Source organism: Callorhinchus milii, unplaced genomic scaffold (genome assembly GCF_018977255.1).
Source record: "Callorhinchus milii isolate IMCB2004 unplaced genomic scaffold, IMCB_Cmil_1.0 Scaffold2, whole genome shotgun sequence".
Classification (NCBI taxonomy): domain Eukaryota; kingdom Metazoa; phylum Chordata; class Chondrichthyes; order Chimaeriformes; family Callorhinchidae; genus Callorhinchus; species Callorhinchus milii.
This window is the reverse complement of record NW_024704743.1, coordinates 97,223,959-97,240,444: the sequence shown is the minus strand read 5'-3', so window position 1 is coordinate 97,240,444 and position 16,486 is coordinate 97,223,959. Positions and strand designations below refer to the sequence as shown.

Sequence of the window (16,486 nt, the reverse complement as noted above, 5' to 3'; positions counted from 1 at the left end):
CTATATTTGTGGGCAAAACGCGGCAGCCAGTTGCGCACAGCAGTGTCTCACAAACAGTCGTGGATTGAGTGACCAAATTATTATTGTTTTTTTTCTTGAGGGATAGTTATCCCCGAAAAAGAGACCCGCTATTCGATTAACAACCGGTTCCCACTTACTGCTAGGTAAACAGGAGTGTGGAGTAAGGAAACTTGCCACACATTTTGCCCTGTCGGGAATCAAACCCAGATCTCTCACTTGCGAAGCGAGTGCTCTAACCACTGAGCTACAGGACTCCAGATGGTGTTTTATACACTGCTCTTGAGATGGAAGTATCTCAGAATTAAGACAGTTGTGTGGACTAAACTGAGGTCAGGAGGTGTTTCTTAACACAGAGGTTGTGACAATGTGGAATACTCTGTCCGAGAAAGCTTGTAGAAGCAGAATCAACAAAAATGTTTAAAAGAGATATACAGATATAAAATAATACTAATCATAATTGCATTTGATATAGCGCTTTTCACGTCTTCTCGACGTCTCAAAGCGCTTCACAGAATAGACTGTAAAGTGAATTGACTGTATATTTGTGGGCGAATAACCGGGGAATAGGAGTATTACGGGATATGGCAGAAGGATCAGGCTAAACGATCTGCCCAAATTAGATAAATAACAATAATAATAATAAGTCTTGCATTCGATGTAGCACCTGATCCTGTCATTGAGACGTCTCGAAATGTTCCACAGCATATACTGTAAAGTGGATTGACTGTGTATTTTGTGAGCAAAACGCAGCAGCCAATTGCACACAGCAAACAAGCATGGAGTAAGTGTCCAATTTTTATTGGGGGAGAGGGGGCGGTTTTTGGTCAACACACCGGGAGAAACTCCCTTCGCTTTTTCGAAAAGTGCCATGGGATCTTTAATGTCCACTTGAATAGGCAGAATGGAACTCATCCAAAGGACGACACCTCTGGTTGAACTGGCTCAATGGGCTGAATGGCTTCCTCCTGTTCCTAACTCTTTTCCTAAGCATTTATTAGTATTTCTGTAGATTATATTTTAGAATTTCCTCGCAGTTTCTGTCATCGCAGAGAAGGATTTGATTTAAACTAAAGCTCTAAAAGCTCTAAACAGAGCTTTTTATTTCATATCATAAAAGGAACATTCATATCAAAAATTTCTGGAAATCCCAGAACTGTAGTAACGTAAAAGGCAATTTATAGTAGTGTTCTTAGTGTTTGCTAAATTCTGATATAGAGTGTTTTGTACTTTGGCCGGTACATGACTGACATGGCAATGCACTTGGTGTGGTAACTTGGGGGTCAATTTGCCCTTATAAAAATTATACTTTTTATGTTTGTTCTGAAATACCTTTGATTTACTTCACTAGCTTTCTTTACAGTTAACTGCTTACTCTTTGGTTCCAGTTCCCCCCATTTTTGACATTGATATCAGGTGGATATTTTAGAATCGTCAGAGAATGCTGTTTGTGGACAATACTAAAAGCAATGTTTCCTTTTCTTTAGACAACAGTAATTGAATATGTCAAGCCATCCGATCTCAAAAAGAACATGAATGAAACCTTCAAGGAAAAGTTTCCTTATATCAAATTGACGCTCAGTAAAATCCGGAGGTAAGCAGGAGGTTGGGACAGAGCAATCTGTTCTCTGATATTGTAAAGTATGAGGTAAAATTAGCTCTATTTGGGATGGGGTAAGAAGCGTCCATTTTAGACACTCTCAGTCCACCTGAGAAGTCAGCAGTTTTTAAAAGCCATCAACAGTGCGAATGTAGGCCAACTTCCTAATTAAAACGAAGGCTAAGAATTTTCCACAATTCTGTGCATTCTTAAATTATACAACAGAATAGTCTGCCCTCTGTTTCCCCTCCCTAGCCTCCTCTCATAATCCTCTATTCCCTTCTCACTCACATGTATATCAAGTTTCCTCTTAAATGCATTAGTGCTCTCTGCTTCAATATGGTTTAATATCCTTCAATACCCAGTGTTATTAAATTTGATTAAATCAGCTTCATTCCCCAAGACACTGTGCCGAAAAAGACATCCTCATTGTCACAATAAACATTTACAATTCTCTCATTCCGAAAGCTAATTTGTGGCCAGTTCATTCTCAACAAACTTGTTTGTTTCAGTCAATCTCACAGTGTTACACACTAGAAGTGAGGGGAGCAATGTGTTCGGATTTCTGATGGAGCCTCATTCTCTTCTCTTTTTATTTGTTTTGTTTCCCTGCTCTTAAGTTATGTCCCCAAATGTTGAAGGACCCTATGACCTACTAAAATCAGCCATTTTAGTAATAGCACATTCTAAACATGCCAAAGAGATGAGAGCCTGCTGAGCACCGATGTCTGACTTTGCTGGTGCTCTGGGACTGAAGCACATTCAGCAGGTGACTTTTCGTCCTGTGCTGATGGGCGGGAGCCGGCTTTCCCAAAAGGGGTGTCAATGGGAATTAATCCAGGTGGTAAAATATAAGCAAGTTACCCGGAGAGCTGTGTATTTTATAATCGTTCTTTTTGTTTACAGAACATCCAGCTTGGAATTCTTCTCCCATCCCTTTATTATACAATACAAAACAATTTACATTTATACAATGCTTTTCATGTTGGAAGTCTCAAAGCGCATTCCACAACTGTCTGGCCACCTGAGCTGGGTTGTGGGAGGGGAGTAAGAGTTCAGGAGCCTGAGGCCAAACCTGCTTCTCTGTTTGACGACCATTTGGTGCTTGATGGACACAAAGTCGGGGTGGGAATTGTTGACATGTTTGAATTTATCCAGAACATGACTGCCCAGGTCTTTGTTAACACCAGGCCTGCCCTCCTCGATTGCTACATAAGTGCAGAGCTGTAGCTGAGTGTTTATATCTGGTGACCAGGCTTTGCCATTGGAAACTGCCCAGAGGCTGTTCCACACATCTTACTAACTGCCCTGACAGCTGACAGGATCAGACAGCACAGCTGTCAGTCAGGTTCAAAAAGGTGGACAGGAACCCTGCTACCTGAGTGCAGGAGGTGGGGAGGAGTGTTGGTTTGGGATAACAATAACATAGAGAGCTGTGTTAAATCTGCAACAGCAACGCAGCTAGAGAAACGAACAATGCACATTTAATTTTGCTGTTTAATTTTATGCTGGAAAGAATACAAAGGTGGAAAGATCTGCAGATCTAATTTGTAATGTTTGCAACTCACAGTTTAACACTTTTGTTGTTGAAATGTAGCAGACACTAGGAAATTCTTAATACATTCAGTGCTGGACCAGCATAATACAAAAAGTTATGGGAAAGGCTGTGGTCTAAAAACTTGCTGTTATGCTGGTATGGGTTTAGAGCGAATGAGATAGAATACTATATGTGTTTATTATTTATTTACTTCCAGTTCATTATTCCTTTTACGATTGAGTCATCAATTTACGTCCTGTCTACCTTGCAATTGAGGTGCTTGTGAAGAAATTCCACTTCTTTTTCAAAGTGTTTTTCTTCCAGTTATCTTGTCTTACATTCCTCTACTTATCCAATCACCCCTCCACCCCAATTCTAATCAGTTGGGTATTCCAATCATTGGGAGCTTGGGCTTCCAATCAGCTATACAATGCTTCAAGATGTCCTCCCAATGTAAAGGCGTTATATAAATGTAAGTTGTTGTAGGACGTTGCTGGTTGTAGTTTAGCTGCCCTATTTGTCTCTACAATAGTAACCCTTACATTTGGTATAATGCCTTTCACGTTGAGAGGACGTCCCAAAGTGCTTCACGGGATATACTGAGAAAGTGAGTTTCTCCCGGTATCCTGGCCAACAATTCACCAAATAAAATTGGTTCGTGGGAGACTGCTGGGCACAACATGGCTGCCACAATCACTGCACTTGACAGTATATCCTGTGAAGTGCTTTGTGATGTCTTCCTGATGTGAAAGGCACTGTACCAAATGCAAGGATTATTATTATTACTGTAAAGTGCAATGACTGTGTTTTGGGGGCAAACAGTATTCACTTAATTTCAATGTGATATTCTTTGCGATGGTTCAAGGGCTTTGGGTTTCTTTCCCATCAAAGAGGCTGTAAAAATGTAAGTTCTTGTTGAGTTATAAAACAACCATCAAAACCAAAGTGGAGGTGACATCACCGTTTAATTCAGGAACAAAGTGGGTCTTGGGATCACCATCATGTGACAAAACCATCAGGCGGGAAGCTCTCTCCTTCCGGTCATTTGTTTTCAAGTTGTTGAGGGTGTTTTGGGATTGTTCCCACAGCCTGAAACGTGAGATGCGGAAGCTGGCTCAGGAGGAGTGTGGCCTGGAAGAGCCCACTGTCGCCATGTCCTTTGTCTACTTCGAAAAGCTGGCCCTCAAAGGGAAGCTCGATAAGCAGAACCGCAAACTGTGTGCTGGTGCTTGTGTTTTATTGGCAGCCAAAATAGGCAGTGACCTCCGAAAACATGAAGTCAAGCATCTGATTGACGTAAGTACATTGAGAAAAGCAGACATGCTCACTGCATTCCTAGTGTTCTAGGTGGTAAATCCACTGAGCTGTGTAAAACATATTTCGCCCACAAAATATACAGTCAATCCACTTTATAGTATATCCTATGAAGCGCTTTGTGATGTCTCAACGACGTAATAAGGCACTGTATCAAATGTAAGGATTATTATTATATCCTGTGAAACTGAGACGTCTCAATGACGCGAAAAGGCATTTTATCATATGCAAGGTTTGTTCTTATAGACCACTGGGGAAGCAGCAATCATGGGGTAGAAGCTCCAACTAAGATTAGATTCACTCTATATAGCAATTCAGAAAATACAGAATTTGGCGAGTTCTTAAAGGCAATCTTCATTTTTGGCTACCTCATTATGGAGCTGGTTTTCTGTAAGTTCTTTTAAGAACAAATTGTCAAATTTTTGGATGCTCTGAAACACGACATAAATAGATGAGAGTAACAAAATGGAGCAAATCCTAACCCAGGTGGAATTTCTGTCCTGAGGTGCTATAATTGATCTGCTGGACTGGAGGGAGGGTTCCAGCTCCTCATTGCTATTCATAGATTCATAAAAATTCTTGTCCGGGAAACAACTCAAAAGTAAAATGCTGGGAGTGATCGTGACTTCCACTTACCCCGTTACTGACAACTGACAGACATGCAGATATGCAACAAAGTACATTTTGTAAAAATGGGATTTCTGAGTACTGCAATTATGGTGTTTGTATCATCTGAAAAAACAACACACTTACACATTTGGTAGTTGTTTAGTTGGCAGCCTGGTTCAATTGGTAGTATTTTCATATCTGAGTCAGAAGGTTGTCGATTCTAGCTGCATATCAAGACTTTGAGCTCGTAGTCATAGTCTTATAGTCATTCTCATTCTTGCATTCTTACAAATGCTATCCTTCAACTTAATCCTGTATCTTAGTGATTAGAACACGCGCCTAGCAAGCAAGAGAACCTGGGTTTGATTTGTGGGCAGGGTGAAATATTAAGCAAGTTTCCTTACTCCACACGCCTGTTTACCTAGCAGTACATAAGAACCCGATTGTAAGTCGATTGGTGGATCGTTTTTCCGGGGGTAAGTAATCTCTTCAAAAATAAATAAATAAATAATAATAAATTGGTCACTCAAGCCATGACTGTTTGTGGGACATTGCTGTGCGCAAGTGGCTGCGGGTTTCACCCACAAAATATACAGCCAATTCACTGTACAGTAGTTTCTGTGAAGTGCTTTGAGATGTCTCGAAGATGTGATAAGGCGCTTTATCAAATGCAAAGAGTATAAAGATTATTATCATCCTTTAGATGTGATATTAATCTGAGCTTCAGTCTGCCCTGTTCAGGTGGGCTTTAAAGATTGCATGTCACAGTCAAAAAGAGAAGGGGGTTTCTCCAGGTGTCCTGGCCAACAATCCCCCAGATAAAATTGGTGATTTGCTTCATGGCTGTTTGTGGACATTGCCGTGTGCAAACTGACTGCTGCATTTGCCTACAAATATAGTTACTACACTTGTCAGTAAAATTTTGGGAGCTACATTATCTGATCCCAGCCAGGACAATTGTGCAAAACACTGCAGTTAGCTTCAGTGTTTAGGATTGAATAAGTGAGCTAGGTTCCTGCACCCAGTGTTTATTCAGGGCTCCTGGTAGAGCAGCTATGTATGGATGCTGGGGAACAATATGACTAAGCTTGTTGTCATGTTTGAGTAGCTCACTGGTCTTTAATGTCCAAACTCACATATGATGAATGTCCATGTGGGTGAAGTCCTGAAACTCATAGAACCAAACAACAAGATTCGCTTCAGATGAGAATTTAGAAACCAAAAACTTGGATTAATTATTAATTATTACAATTACTGATGGGATTGTGAAAAATTGTCCATGTAACGCTTGTTATTATCTTTCATTCCTAAAGAAACTGGAAGAAAAGTTCAGACTCAACAGACGTGAACTCATAGCATTTGAGTTTCCAGTGTTGGTGGCCTTGGAATTTGCTCTCCATCTTTCTGAACATGAGGTGCTCCCACACTACAGAAGACTTATGCAGCATTCCTAGCCCAGGCCATATATCAGGCCAGGCCAATGCTTTATTCATCATCATGTTTCTCCTCTGCCCCCAAAGAGCTCTGTGTGCTGCTGGAAGTAAATGGAACACTAAGAATTTTAAAGACTGGAAGAGCTTTCTCTGCTAGGAACATGTGCTGGAAATGTCACTGCATAAAATGAATGAATGATTGAATGATTGAATGAATGAATGAATGCATCTATTTTTATATCTCTCCTGTTGGAAGTGCACTTTTGTGGCCTGAAGATGTAGCGCTGATGTTTATCAGTCTCTATTTCTGAGTATGATGTCTGTTTATTTGACATCAACCCTTGATACTGAACAAAGGTTAGGCTTGAATACTTAGCAAGAGAGTTTTGATGGAACATTTCTATGGGATCATATTTATTAAGTAATCCCGTCTGCCCTGCATTATGTAAACTAAATACCAAACATTAATTTCTAAAAGAATTGATTTCTATGCTGAACACTGAAGACTTTTTTCAGTATTACAAATCACAACTGGAGTGAGAGAAAATGCATTACTTTTTATATATTGTACATATTTTTTCTTTCAGTCCATGTTACAACTTTACAAGTGCCCCTTTGTTTTGGAGCACTACTCTACGATGGAGATGAGTAAAACTGCACTCTTTAGCTTTGACAAACTCATACTCTATGTTAGAGTTTATACTAAGCACGTTGGTAGTGCTGTGTTGAGGTTTTAGTGTTTAAAGAATAACTTACTTTCGGTTGATCCATTGATATGATTATTGGATTCCTCCCCACCCCCCGCCCTCCTTTTTGTGACATTACTTTTTCTTATGTTTGATTATATTTTGATAATGTTTAACTGGTGAAATATTTGAATGATGAGAGCTATTGCACTGTTAGTTAGTGAAAACAAGCCATATTTATCAGAATATATAAGCACAAAATTAGGCCAGTATGTATCATCATTTTCTTTTACTGGTGATTGAAAGATGAGATAAGGATTGTTCTGTAAAATACATTGCTGGTTTAACAAAGTACAGACTTACCAAATAGAATTGCTGAATGTAAGGATGTTGGTAACCTGATTTCATTCATGGTGATTCAAATTTGTACTTAAAAAGAGTATTCAAATGTTAATGACACTTTCTTACAATCAAGCAGTGTTTCCAAAACCTTTAGTGTTAAATATCATAAGCTGTATATTTTACACTGTATGTTCAAAACTTGATTTATTGAGTAAAACAAAATATTTCAACCCTCTCGGACTTTATTTTTAAAAGTATGCATTTGCAACAATCATTTTAAAATGTTTTATTTGGGTGAAGTAAAAATGAATTGTGTCTCCTATCATCTGGGGACTGTGTTTGTGCTGAATTAACTGATCTCACCCAGGACAGCGATTGGTTGAGGAGCTGCAATTGGTCTCTGATTCCTGGTTGAGAAAGGGGTGAAGTTTCCCACTCTCCTGCTGGCCCCCAGCTGTAGGCTCATATGGGGGGTGATTAGACTTGACTGTGAAGCCACCCTCAGTTGAATAGCCCACCAACACTCATCGAGGCTCATGCGTGAATAATTGTCACTTGAGCAAGGTATGGTCCCCATGGAGCTATTTCGGTGTTTTCCTGGCTCAGTTGGTACCACTCTTATCTTTGAGTCATGAAGGTTGTGGGTCTTTGAACTCATGGCTGACATTCTAATGCACTGCTGTTGCACTGTCGGAGAAGCTTTCCTTCAGATCAGATGTTAAACTGATGTGCAGTCTACCAGGATGGACGGTAAAGATCTCACGTCACTATTTGGAAAGAGAAGGAAGTCTCTCATGGTGTCCTGGCCAACAATCAACAACAACCAACAACAACTTGGATTTATATAGCGCCCTCCACGCTGGACAGCGTCTCAGAGTGCTTCACAGTAATGGATCCCGTGGCCGAGCCGGGTGGGGGGGAAGAAGGTGACCAAAGGCACGGTCGAAAAGAAAGGTCTTCAGCAGAGACCTGAAAATAGGAAGAGGGGACGAGGCGAAGGGAGTGAGGAAGGGAGTTCCAGAGCCTCGGGGCATAGTGGCTGAAGGCACAGCTGCCGAGGGTGGAGCGGAGGACTCGGGGGACAAGGAGGAGGCCAGACCCGGTGGAACGAAGGCAACAGGCACTGTTGTGAGGAGAGAGGTCAGAGGGTAGGGGGGTGCAGAGGAGTGGAGGGATTTGAAGACAAGGGTGAGGATCTTGAAGTCGTTCCTCTCTGGGACAAGCAGCCAGTGCAGTCTGGCAAGGACTGGGGTGATCAGGGAGCGGAGTTTGGTGCGGGTGGGAATGCAGGCGGCAGAGTTTTGTATGACGTGGATTTTATGGATGGTAGTGGAGGGGAACCGGCGAGGAGGGCATTTGAATAGTCAAATATTCAAATAGTCGAGAGGTGACAAAGGCATAGACCAGGGTTTCAGCGACTTTTGGAGTGAGGTATTGGCGGAGAAGGGCGATGCATCAGAAGTGGAAGAAAGCGGTGCTGGTGAGGGACCGGATGTGGGAGTGGGAGATTTTTTCCCCTGGTTGGAGAAACTAAAATCAGGGGTCACAACCTTAAAATCAGAGGCCAGCCCTTTCGCACTGAGTTAAGGAAGAACTTCTTCACTCAAAGAGTGGTGAATGTATGGAACTCGTTACCCCAAAGGGCTGTTGACGCTCAGTCCTTGAACATATTCAAGACTGAGATAGACAGATTTCTTATTGCAAAAGGGATTAAGGGATATGGGGATAAGGCAGGGTCAGGTTATTAGCTGGAGTCAGATTAGAAGATCAGCCATGGCGGGCAGGCTCGAAGGGCCGAATGGCCTACTCCTGCTCCTACATGTTATGTTATGTGGGGGAGGAAGGATAATTAGGGGGTCAAGCCTGACGCCTAGGTTGCGTACGGGTTCGGGGGAGGTCGGGAAGGTGGAGGAGGTGAGAACCGTGAGATTTTAGACGTTGATGAGAGCCAAAAAGTATGGCTTCCGTCTTGTCAACATTCAGCTGAAGGAAATTTACGCTCATCCAGCTCCTGACAGGCAGGCTGACAGAATGTCAGGGGACTGGGGGTCGCAAAGTGAGGTGGAAAAATAGAGTTGGGTGTCGTCCGCATACATGTGGAAGTGTACCCCATGTCTGCGGATGACATCCCCAAGAGGGAGCATGTAGGTCAGAAAGAGGAGGGGGCCAAGGATGGATCCTTGGGGTACCCCGCAGGTAACTGGGTGAGCCATACGTGCAGATGTACTGCTGGCGGTTTGTGAGGTAGGACTTGAACCAGGCGAGTGCGGTCCCACTAAGGCGGATGACGGAGGAAAGTCAGTGGAGGAGGATGGCGTGATTGACTGTGTCGAACGCGGCAGAGAGGTCCAGGAGGACGAGGAGGCAGAAGGAGCCCTGGTCACAGATAGAGAGGATGTCATTGATGACTTTCACAAGCGCAGTCTCTGTACTGAGGACAGGGCGGAAACCAGACTGGAGGGGTACGAAGAGGGAGCGTGAGGACAGGTGTGCGCAGAGTTGATTGGCAACATTGCATTCTAGGACTCTTGCGAGGAAGAGCAGGTTAGAAATAGGGCGGTAGTGGCTGGGGTTTGAGGGATCTAAGGAAGGTTTTTTGAGGAGTGGGATGATGACAGCAGTTTTGAGGGGGCAGGGACTGATCCAGAGGAGAGGGACTGGTTGATGATATCAGCCAGTAGTGGGCAGAGGAGGGGGAGCTTGGTGCTCAGTAAGTTGGTGGGGAGGGGGTTGAGGCAGCAGGTGGTGGGTTTCATTGAGATGATGGTGGGTGAGAGGGAGGAGGGAGAGATGGGGAGCGAGGAATGTAGGATGGGGGTGGTGGTAGGAGCTGATAATGGGGAGGGTGAGGGGGATGGAGAGGGGGTGGTGGAGGGTGACAAGGGACAGGTGGATGAGGCTGCCTGGCGGATGTTGTGTATTTTGGATGAAAAGAAGTCCATGACCTCCTTGCACTTGGCATTGGATGTGAAGATTGAGGAGGCCTGAGGGGGGGCACGGAGGAGGTAGTGAGTGGTGGAAAAAAGGATTTTAGGGTTGTGTTTAGCCTCCAAGATGATGTTGGAGTAGAAGGCCGTTTTTGCGCGTGTCAAAGAACAATGTGGAGATGCTCAAGCCACAGTCGGCGGTGAACTGTCAGGCCAGTTTTCCGCCCTCTGCGCTTGAGGAGCCGGGTTTGGGCTTTTAGGTAGTGGAGGTGGTTGTTGTACCAGGGGGATCCGGTGGGTTTGGAGATGGTCCTGGATTTCAGGGGGATAGGGAGTTGAAGGTGGAGGAGAGGCAATCATGGAGCAGCTGGACGGCTGCTTCAGGATCTCCGTGGGTGGAAGGTCAGAGGAATAGGATATTTGATGATGTGAGGGCCTTTGTGAGGGTCTCAGGGGGTAGCCTTTTCCATGGGCGGTAGAGAATGGTTGAAAGCTTGGTGGAGGAGAGAGGGATGTGAGAGGAGAAGAAGATGAGGAAGTGGTCCGAGATGGTCTTGTCAACTATGATAAGGTGGAAAATGTCAAGTCCATGGGTGATAATGAGGTCGAGGGCATGACCACAGTTGTGGGTGGGTGAATTTATATGAAGGGTGAGGTTTAGGGAGGAGAGGAGGGCAGTGAAGTTGGAAGAAGTGGTGAAAGGGGAGTTTAGATGGAAGTTGAAATCGCCCATTATGGGTAGGTGCTCAGAGCAGAGGGACAGGGAAGAGAGGAGAGTAGGGATGTCTGTGTGGAAGGAGCTGGGGGGTTTAGAGGTGCGGTAGACCAGGAGGATTTTCAATGGGAGAGAGGGATGGAAGAGGGTGAGGTGCTCGAAGGAGGGGAAGCAGCCAGAGGAGTAGGGGGTAAGACCAGGGAGGCTTTGGAGATGAGGGCCACCCCACCACCATGTTGGTTTGGACGGGGGGTGTGGGGGAAGGTGTAGCCTGGAGGGGAGGCTTCAACTAGGGGGACGGGATCATTGGGGGAGAGCCAGGTTTCGGTGAGCCCCTGAATGTCAAGATGCTCATCCAGGCTGAGCTCGTGAACGGTGAGGGCTTTATTTGAGAGGGAACAGACATTTTGGAGGGAAATGCGGGTGGGTTTGCTGGAGGGAGGAGAAGGAGGAGGGAGTGATGCGGAGAGGATTTTCGGGTGTACAGGAGAGATGGTTGTGGAGAGTGGTGTGAGTGGAGAGTTGGGGAGGGTACGTATGAGGGAGGGGGGAAGTTAGGTTTGCCTTAAGGAAGCGGTTTGAGTGGAGGGAGTGAATGATTGGACACGTGGAGTTGTTGCTCTGGGACAGCCAGTGCCGGGAGCCAAGCTGAGCCCGGTGGAGGATGCTCAGCTGGAGCAGAGGGAAGTGGTGATGGGGTCGAGGAGAGAGAGAAGGCGGGGAGGGCGGTGGGAGAGAAGGACAGAGGGGGAGTAGTGGATAGAGGGGGGTGGGAGGAGAGACATCTAGAGTGGACGGAGAGGCTCGGGTTGGGGCGGCAGCCAAAACTCGCCCACAGAGACCGGGAGCGAGCGAGGCTGTGTGGTCATGGCCGGGATGTCAGTGGCAGCGGCTGCCAGGACATTGTTTTTTTTTAATTATGACGTTAGGCCGACGTCACTTTGTGAATCAGTGCCACCTCATCACCTACCTCCGCCCCGCGCTCTCCTGACTCCGTTCCCACACATAAAAGTTAGTCACTCACTTGTTGCTGTTTATGGGACATAGCGGTGTGCAAAATTGGCTGCCATGTTTGTCCACAAAATATTGGTGTCCTGGCCAGCAATCCTGCCAAAAAAATTGATCATTTACTTACATGGCTGTTTGTGGGACATTGCTCTATGCAAATTAGCTGTTGCATTTGCCTGCAAAATATAGAGTCGCTGTGTTTTACAATGAAGTCTGTGACGCACTTTGAGACAGTTTGACGATGTGATAAGGAAAAGGCATTGAAATACAAGGAATATTATTGTCTCAATGGAAAGAAGAAGAAAAAACAACAAAAACAGTAATGATTTACATAGTGCCCTTCACACAGGATAGCATATCGGAGCACTTATTTATTAGGTCATCTTTTGAAAAGGAGGGAAAGGGAGAAAATTGGCATAAAAAATGAAAATGTTTTGAGTCTGTGGGAGGGTTACTTTTTCTAACCAGTGGCCTGAGTAAACAGTCAAGGAATTTAGTCTGTTTCAGGACATAATTAAAATATAGTAGGTGTGAAATAAAAGATTAACTGTTGAATTCTCATTGTCAGAACCTGTAGCTATAGTTTCCTCTTCACATCCTTTCCAAACTCTACTTTGGCACCAGTTGTGTTTTGTTTCATGTTATTTTCACAGGGATAGTGCAAATGTATTTTGCAATGACTGATACATGTGTGAAATTTGCTGATTCAACAGAGATCTGCTGAGGAGGCTATTTACCATGTTGTAAGTCTATTCACATAATGTGAAGTATATATTTGCCCAGGGTCTTGCTCCTGTTGTCCTGTTTTATGCGAGAAATCCAGTACCTCAAGAATGTTGCTGTGAAGTTATGCAAAAATAACTATCACAAAAGTATAAGAACAAATTGCCACCATTGAATCTCCTCCTTTCAAACACAGACAGACAAGGCACACAAACAGACACAAACGCATATGTGTCCTTATTCTATGAGATTAGATGATTTCTTAATTGATTGTAGTTAAAATCTTCACATACATTTAAAATACTTAAAATTAAATACTTTTAAACTTATTTCAGCTTTGCCTCCCCGTATATATATATATATATACCACATATGTTTATATATGTACACACATGCATAAACATATGCAAGCTTAGGGATCCTTTGATTTCACTTCTTTAGTCCCACCGAATATTTATCTTTGGGAACAGTTCAATCTTGTCTCAAAGGATGCATAGTGAGGAAAGAGAGTGAGCCAAGGCAGAATGATTATTCATCCCAGAATGACATCTTCCTTCTCTATTTGGGGAATTCTCTGCTATTGATGCTCAAACCACTAAACTGGTTGCTAACTGGGGAATTCTTAATTCTCAGCTTTTTGCTTCTGCATTACCAGTTCAAGAAAAATAAAACAATCTCCATCCTTCCCACACACATCAATAGCTGTAAAGTGACTGCAGGATTGCATCTCACTCCACCAACGCACTGATTACACGGGGGCTCTTGCAGAAATGGACAGTTGACAAATCACATGGATAATCCCTGGTGTTGAAGGGATGAGCTATGAAGTAATTAACTACAAAATCTCATCCTTTCAGAATATCCCCCCCACCTTTTTCCAATTACAAGTTGTTTCTTAAATGAGTCTAATGCCTGGCTTCAATCATTGATCCGGGCAAAGTGACTACCCTTGTAAATAAATATTTCCCTGTGTGTCCTACAATTGTCATTCACAATCCTGAACCTGTGTCCTCTTGTTCTGCTGCCTTGGTGTATCTGAAAATATTGTGCTGGGTTTATTTTCTCAGTCCATTTAGTATTTTATACGCCTGTCCCTCTAGGAGGTCCCCTCTGGGATGCCTTGTTTCGAAGAAGAGCCACAAGATTGGTCTGGTTAAAGAAGGCCCCTCGGCCCATCCTTCACGAACACCCACCCTACTGTCCTGCCCATCAATTCAATAAGCTGCTTTTCAATTGAGTCCCTTGTCCTGGCCTCTATCAGCTTTCCTGGCAGCCTGTTCCAGTCGTTGATTACCCTTAAATAAAAACGTCCTCACACCATCTCCACTTCATCTCCACAAACGGTTTCTCCTCTAGCCCCCACACCATCTCGTACGGCGTTCCTCAGGGCTCTGTCCTTGGTCCCCTCCTCTTCAATATCTATATGCTCCCTCTTGGTGACATCATCTGCAGACATGGGGTCAACTTCCACATGTATGCAAATGACACCCAACTCTATCTCTTGGCCTCTATCCTTGACTCCAGGACCACTGCTGTCTTAACAGAATGTCTGTCAGACATCAAGTCCTGGAGAACGTCAACCATACCAAGGTCCTCCCAATTGGCTCCCGTCAGCGCCTCCTCACCTCAGGCGTTGACAGCATCACCATCCAAGGATGCACACTCCACCTTACTAAGCCAGTCCAGAATCTTGGCATCTTGTTTGACTCTCAACTATCCTTTCTACCCCACATCCATTGCCATGACCCCTCTGCCTTTCCCCACCTCCGAAACATCGCCCGGCTCCGCTACTATCTCACACTGCAGGCTGCAGAAACCCCCATATGCATTCGTAACATCCAGGCTTGACTATGGAAACTCTCTGCTTGTCGGCCTCCCCAATGCATCCCTCCATAGGCTGCAGATCATCAAGAACTCTGCAGCCCGTGACCTCTCCCGCACCAGGCTCCGCAATCCTATCATCCTCATCCTCGCCTGATTCCACTGGTTTCCCATTGCACAAAGGATACAGTTCAAGATCTTGGTCCTCCACTGGCAGGTAGGCCTTCAGTCACTCTGCCCCCACCCTCTGGAACACCACCCTGTAGTCCCTCCGCCTCGCCCCCTCCCTTGGCTCCTTCAAGACTCATCTCAAGATCCTCCTCTTTGATTACTCTGTTTCTCCCCCTGCCCTCCACCCTCCCCAATCCTGACTCCCAGCTCAGATCTGAAACACTGACTGTCCAGCGCCTTGGGATGTCCTTCTGATATGAAAGGCGCTATACAAATGTAATTTGGTTGTTGTTGTTGTTCCTGATATCTGTCCTGAAACTGCCCTTTACAAAACTAAACCCGTATTCTTTTCTTTTACTGCCACGGTACAATCTAAAGTATTGATTTGGGTATTCTTTTCAAATCCCATTTATATTTTGTACACCTCTACGTGCAGTAAACCCTAGCTTATCTGGTCATTGCTCATTCCTCTAATGTTGGGGATTGTTCTTGGTGCTCCTCTCTGCCCTGATTCTAAGGCCTGCACAATCCCTTATGTCGCAGTGACCAGGAACGTGAAACATTTTGAGATCCATTTATATTTTGATCATCCAGATGACACACCTGGTACCTATCACCATGCTAAAGAGCACCCAAACTAGACTGAAGAATTCCACATCCGGAACTCTGCAGCTCATGTCCTCTCCCACACCAAGCTCTGTGACCCCATCACACACGCCCTCACCCGGCTCCAATGGCTCTGCATCCCTCAGAGGATAGAATTTAAAATCCTCGTCCTCACTTTCATGACCTTGCACCCTCCTATTTCTCTGACCTGCTGACCTCCTATCAACCTGTCCACTCACTCCGCTCAGCAGGCTCCGGCCTGCTCCATGTCTCCCGTCTGACTTGCTCTACCATCGGCAGCCGGACTTTCAGCCTCACTGCCCCCACTCTTTGGAACTCCATTCCACAATCCCTTCGCCTTACTCCCTCCCTTGCCTCCTTCAAGGCACGACTCAAGACCCTCCTGATGTAAAAGGGGCTTTGCAAATGTAATTTTGTTATTGTTGTTGAAGCACACCTGGAGACTGACAAGACTTTTTGGCTGTTTAGCCAGAAATATAAAGGCAGCTGTGAGCTTGTTATGTCTTTCCTCGTCCTACGCAATGTAAGGGAAAAGGATAGACTGCTTGGAGGTAGGGATGTGCCTGCTGCTGCTTCAAAGTGCTGAGTCTGGCAAATACAAATTAATGTAAGGCGGAGGTTGGGAACTTCTTCAAAGGAGGGGATTAATGAAAAAAACTCAAGTTTCAAAGACAATAATATGAGGAAGTTGGGAGAATGTAATTTATTTCCTGAAATTAGCAATATAAAAACAATTGCATTATTTGGATAAACTACATATGCCAAGATGGATATAAAGTTATATGTTTAAAATCTGAAGCAAAAGGTGTTTACAACAATCATATTTGCAGCATTTTAAAAATATACCTCAAGAATATACGTCAAGAATTTTATTTTTTATTAATGAATTTTCAAGCATTTTGTGGCAAAGATCTTTGAAGAATCGTTCTTATATCAATATCCAGTACTACCCGGT

General features: G+C 44.2%; 1 protein-coding gene across 1 annotated transcript in view; it reads left to right on the top strand.

Moving 5' to 3' along the window:
• The window catches only part of cables1 (Cdk5 and Abl enzyme substrate 1), a 77,433-nt gene extending 70,796 nt beyond the window's left edge, over window positions 1-6,637 (top strand). The window contains exons 8-10 of the mRNA XM_007888370.2: window positions 1,506-1,612; window positions 4,244-4,451; window positions 6,392-6,637. Coding sequence (XP_007886561.2) covers window positions 1,506-1,612; window positions 4,244-4,451; window positions 6,392-6,532 — 456 coding nt within the window. The 3' untranslated portion in view covers window positions 6,533-6,637. The remainder of the gene's footprint in view (window positions 1-1,505; window positions 1,613-4,243; window positions 4,452-6,391) is intronic.
• The last annotated feature ends 9,849 nt before the right edge of the window (window positions 6,638-16,486 follow it).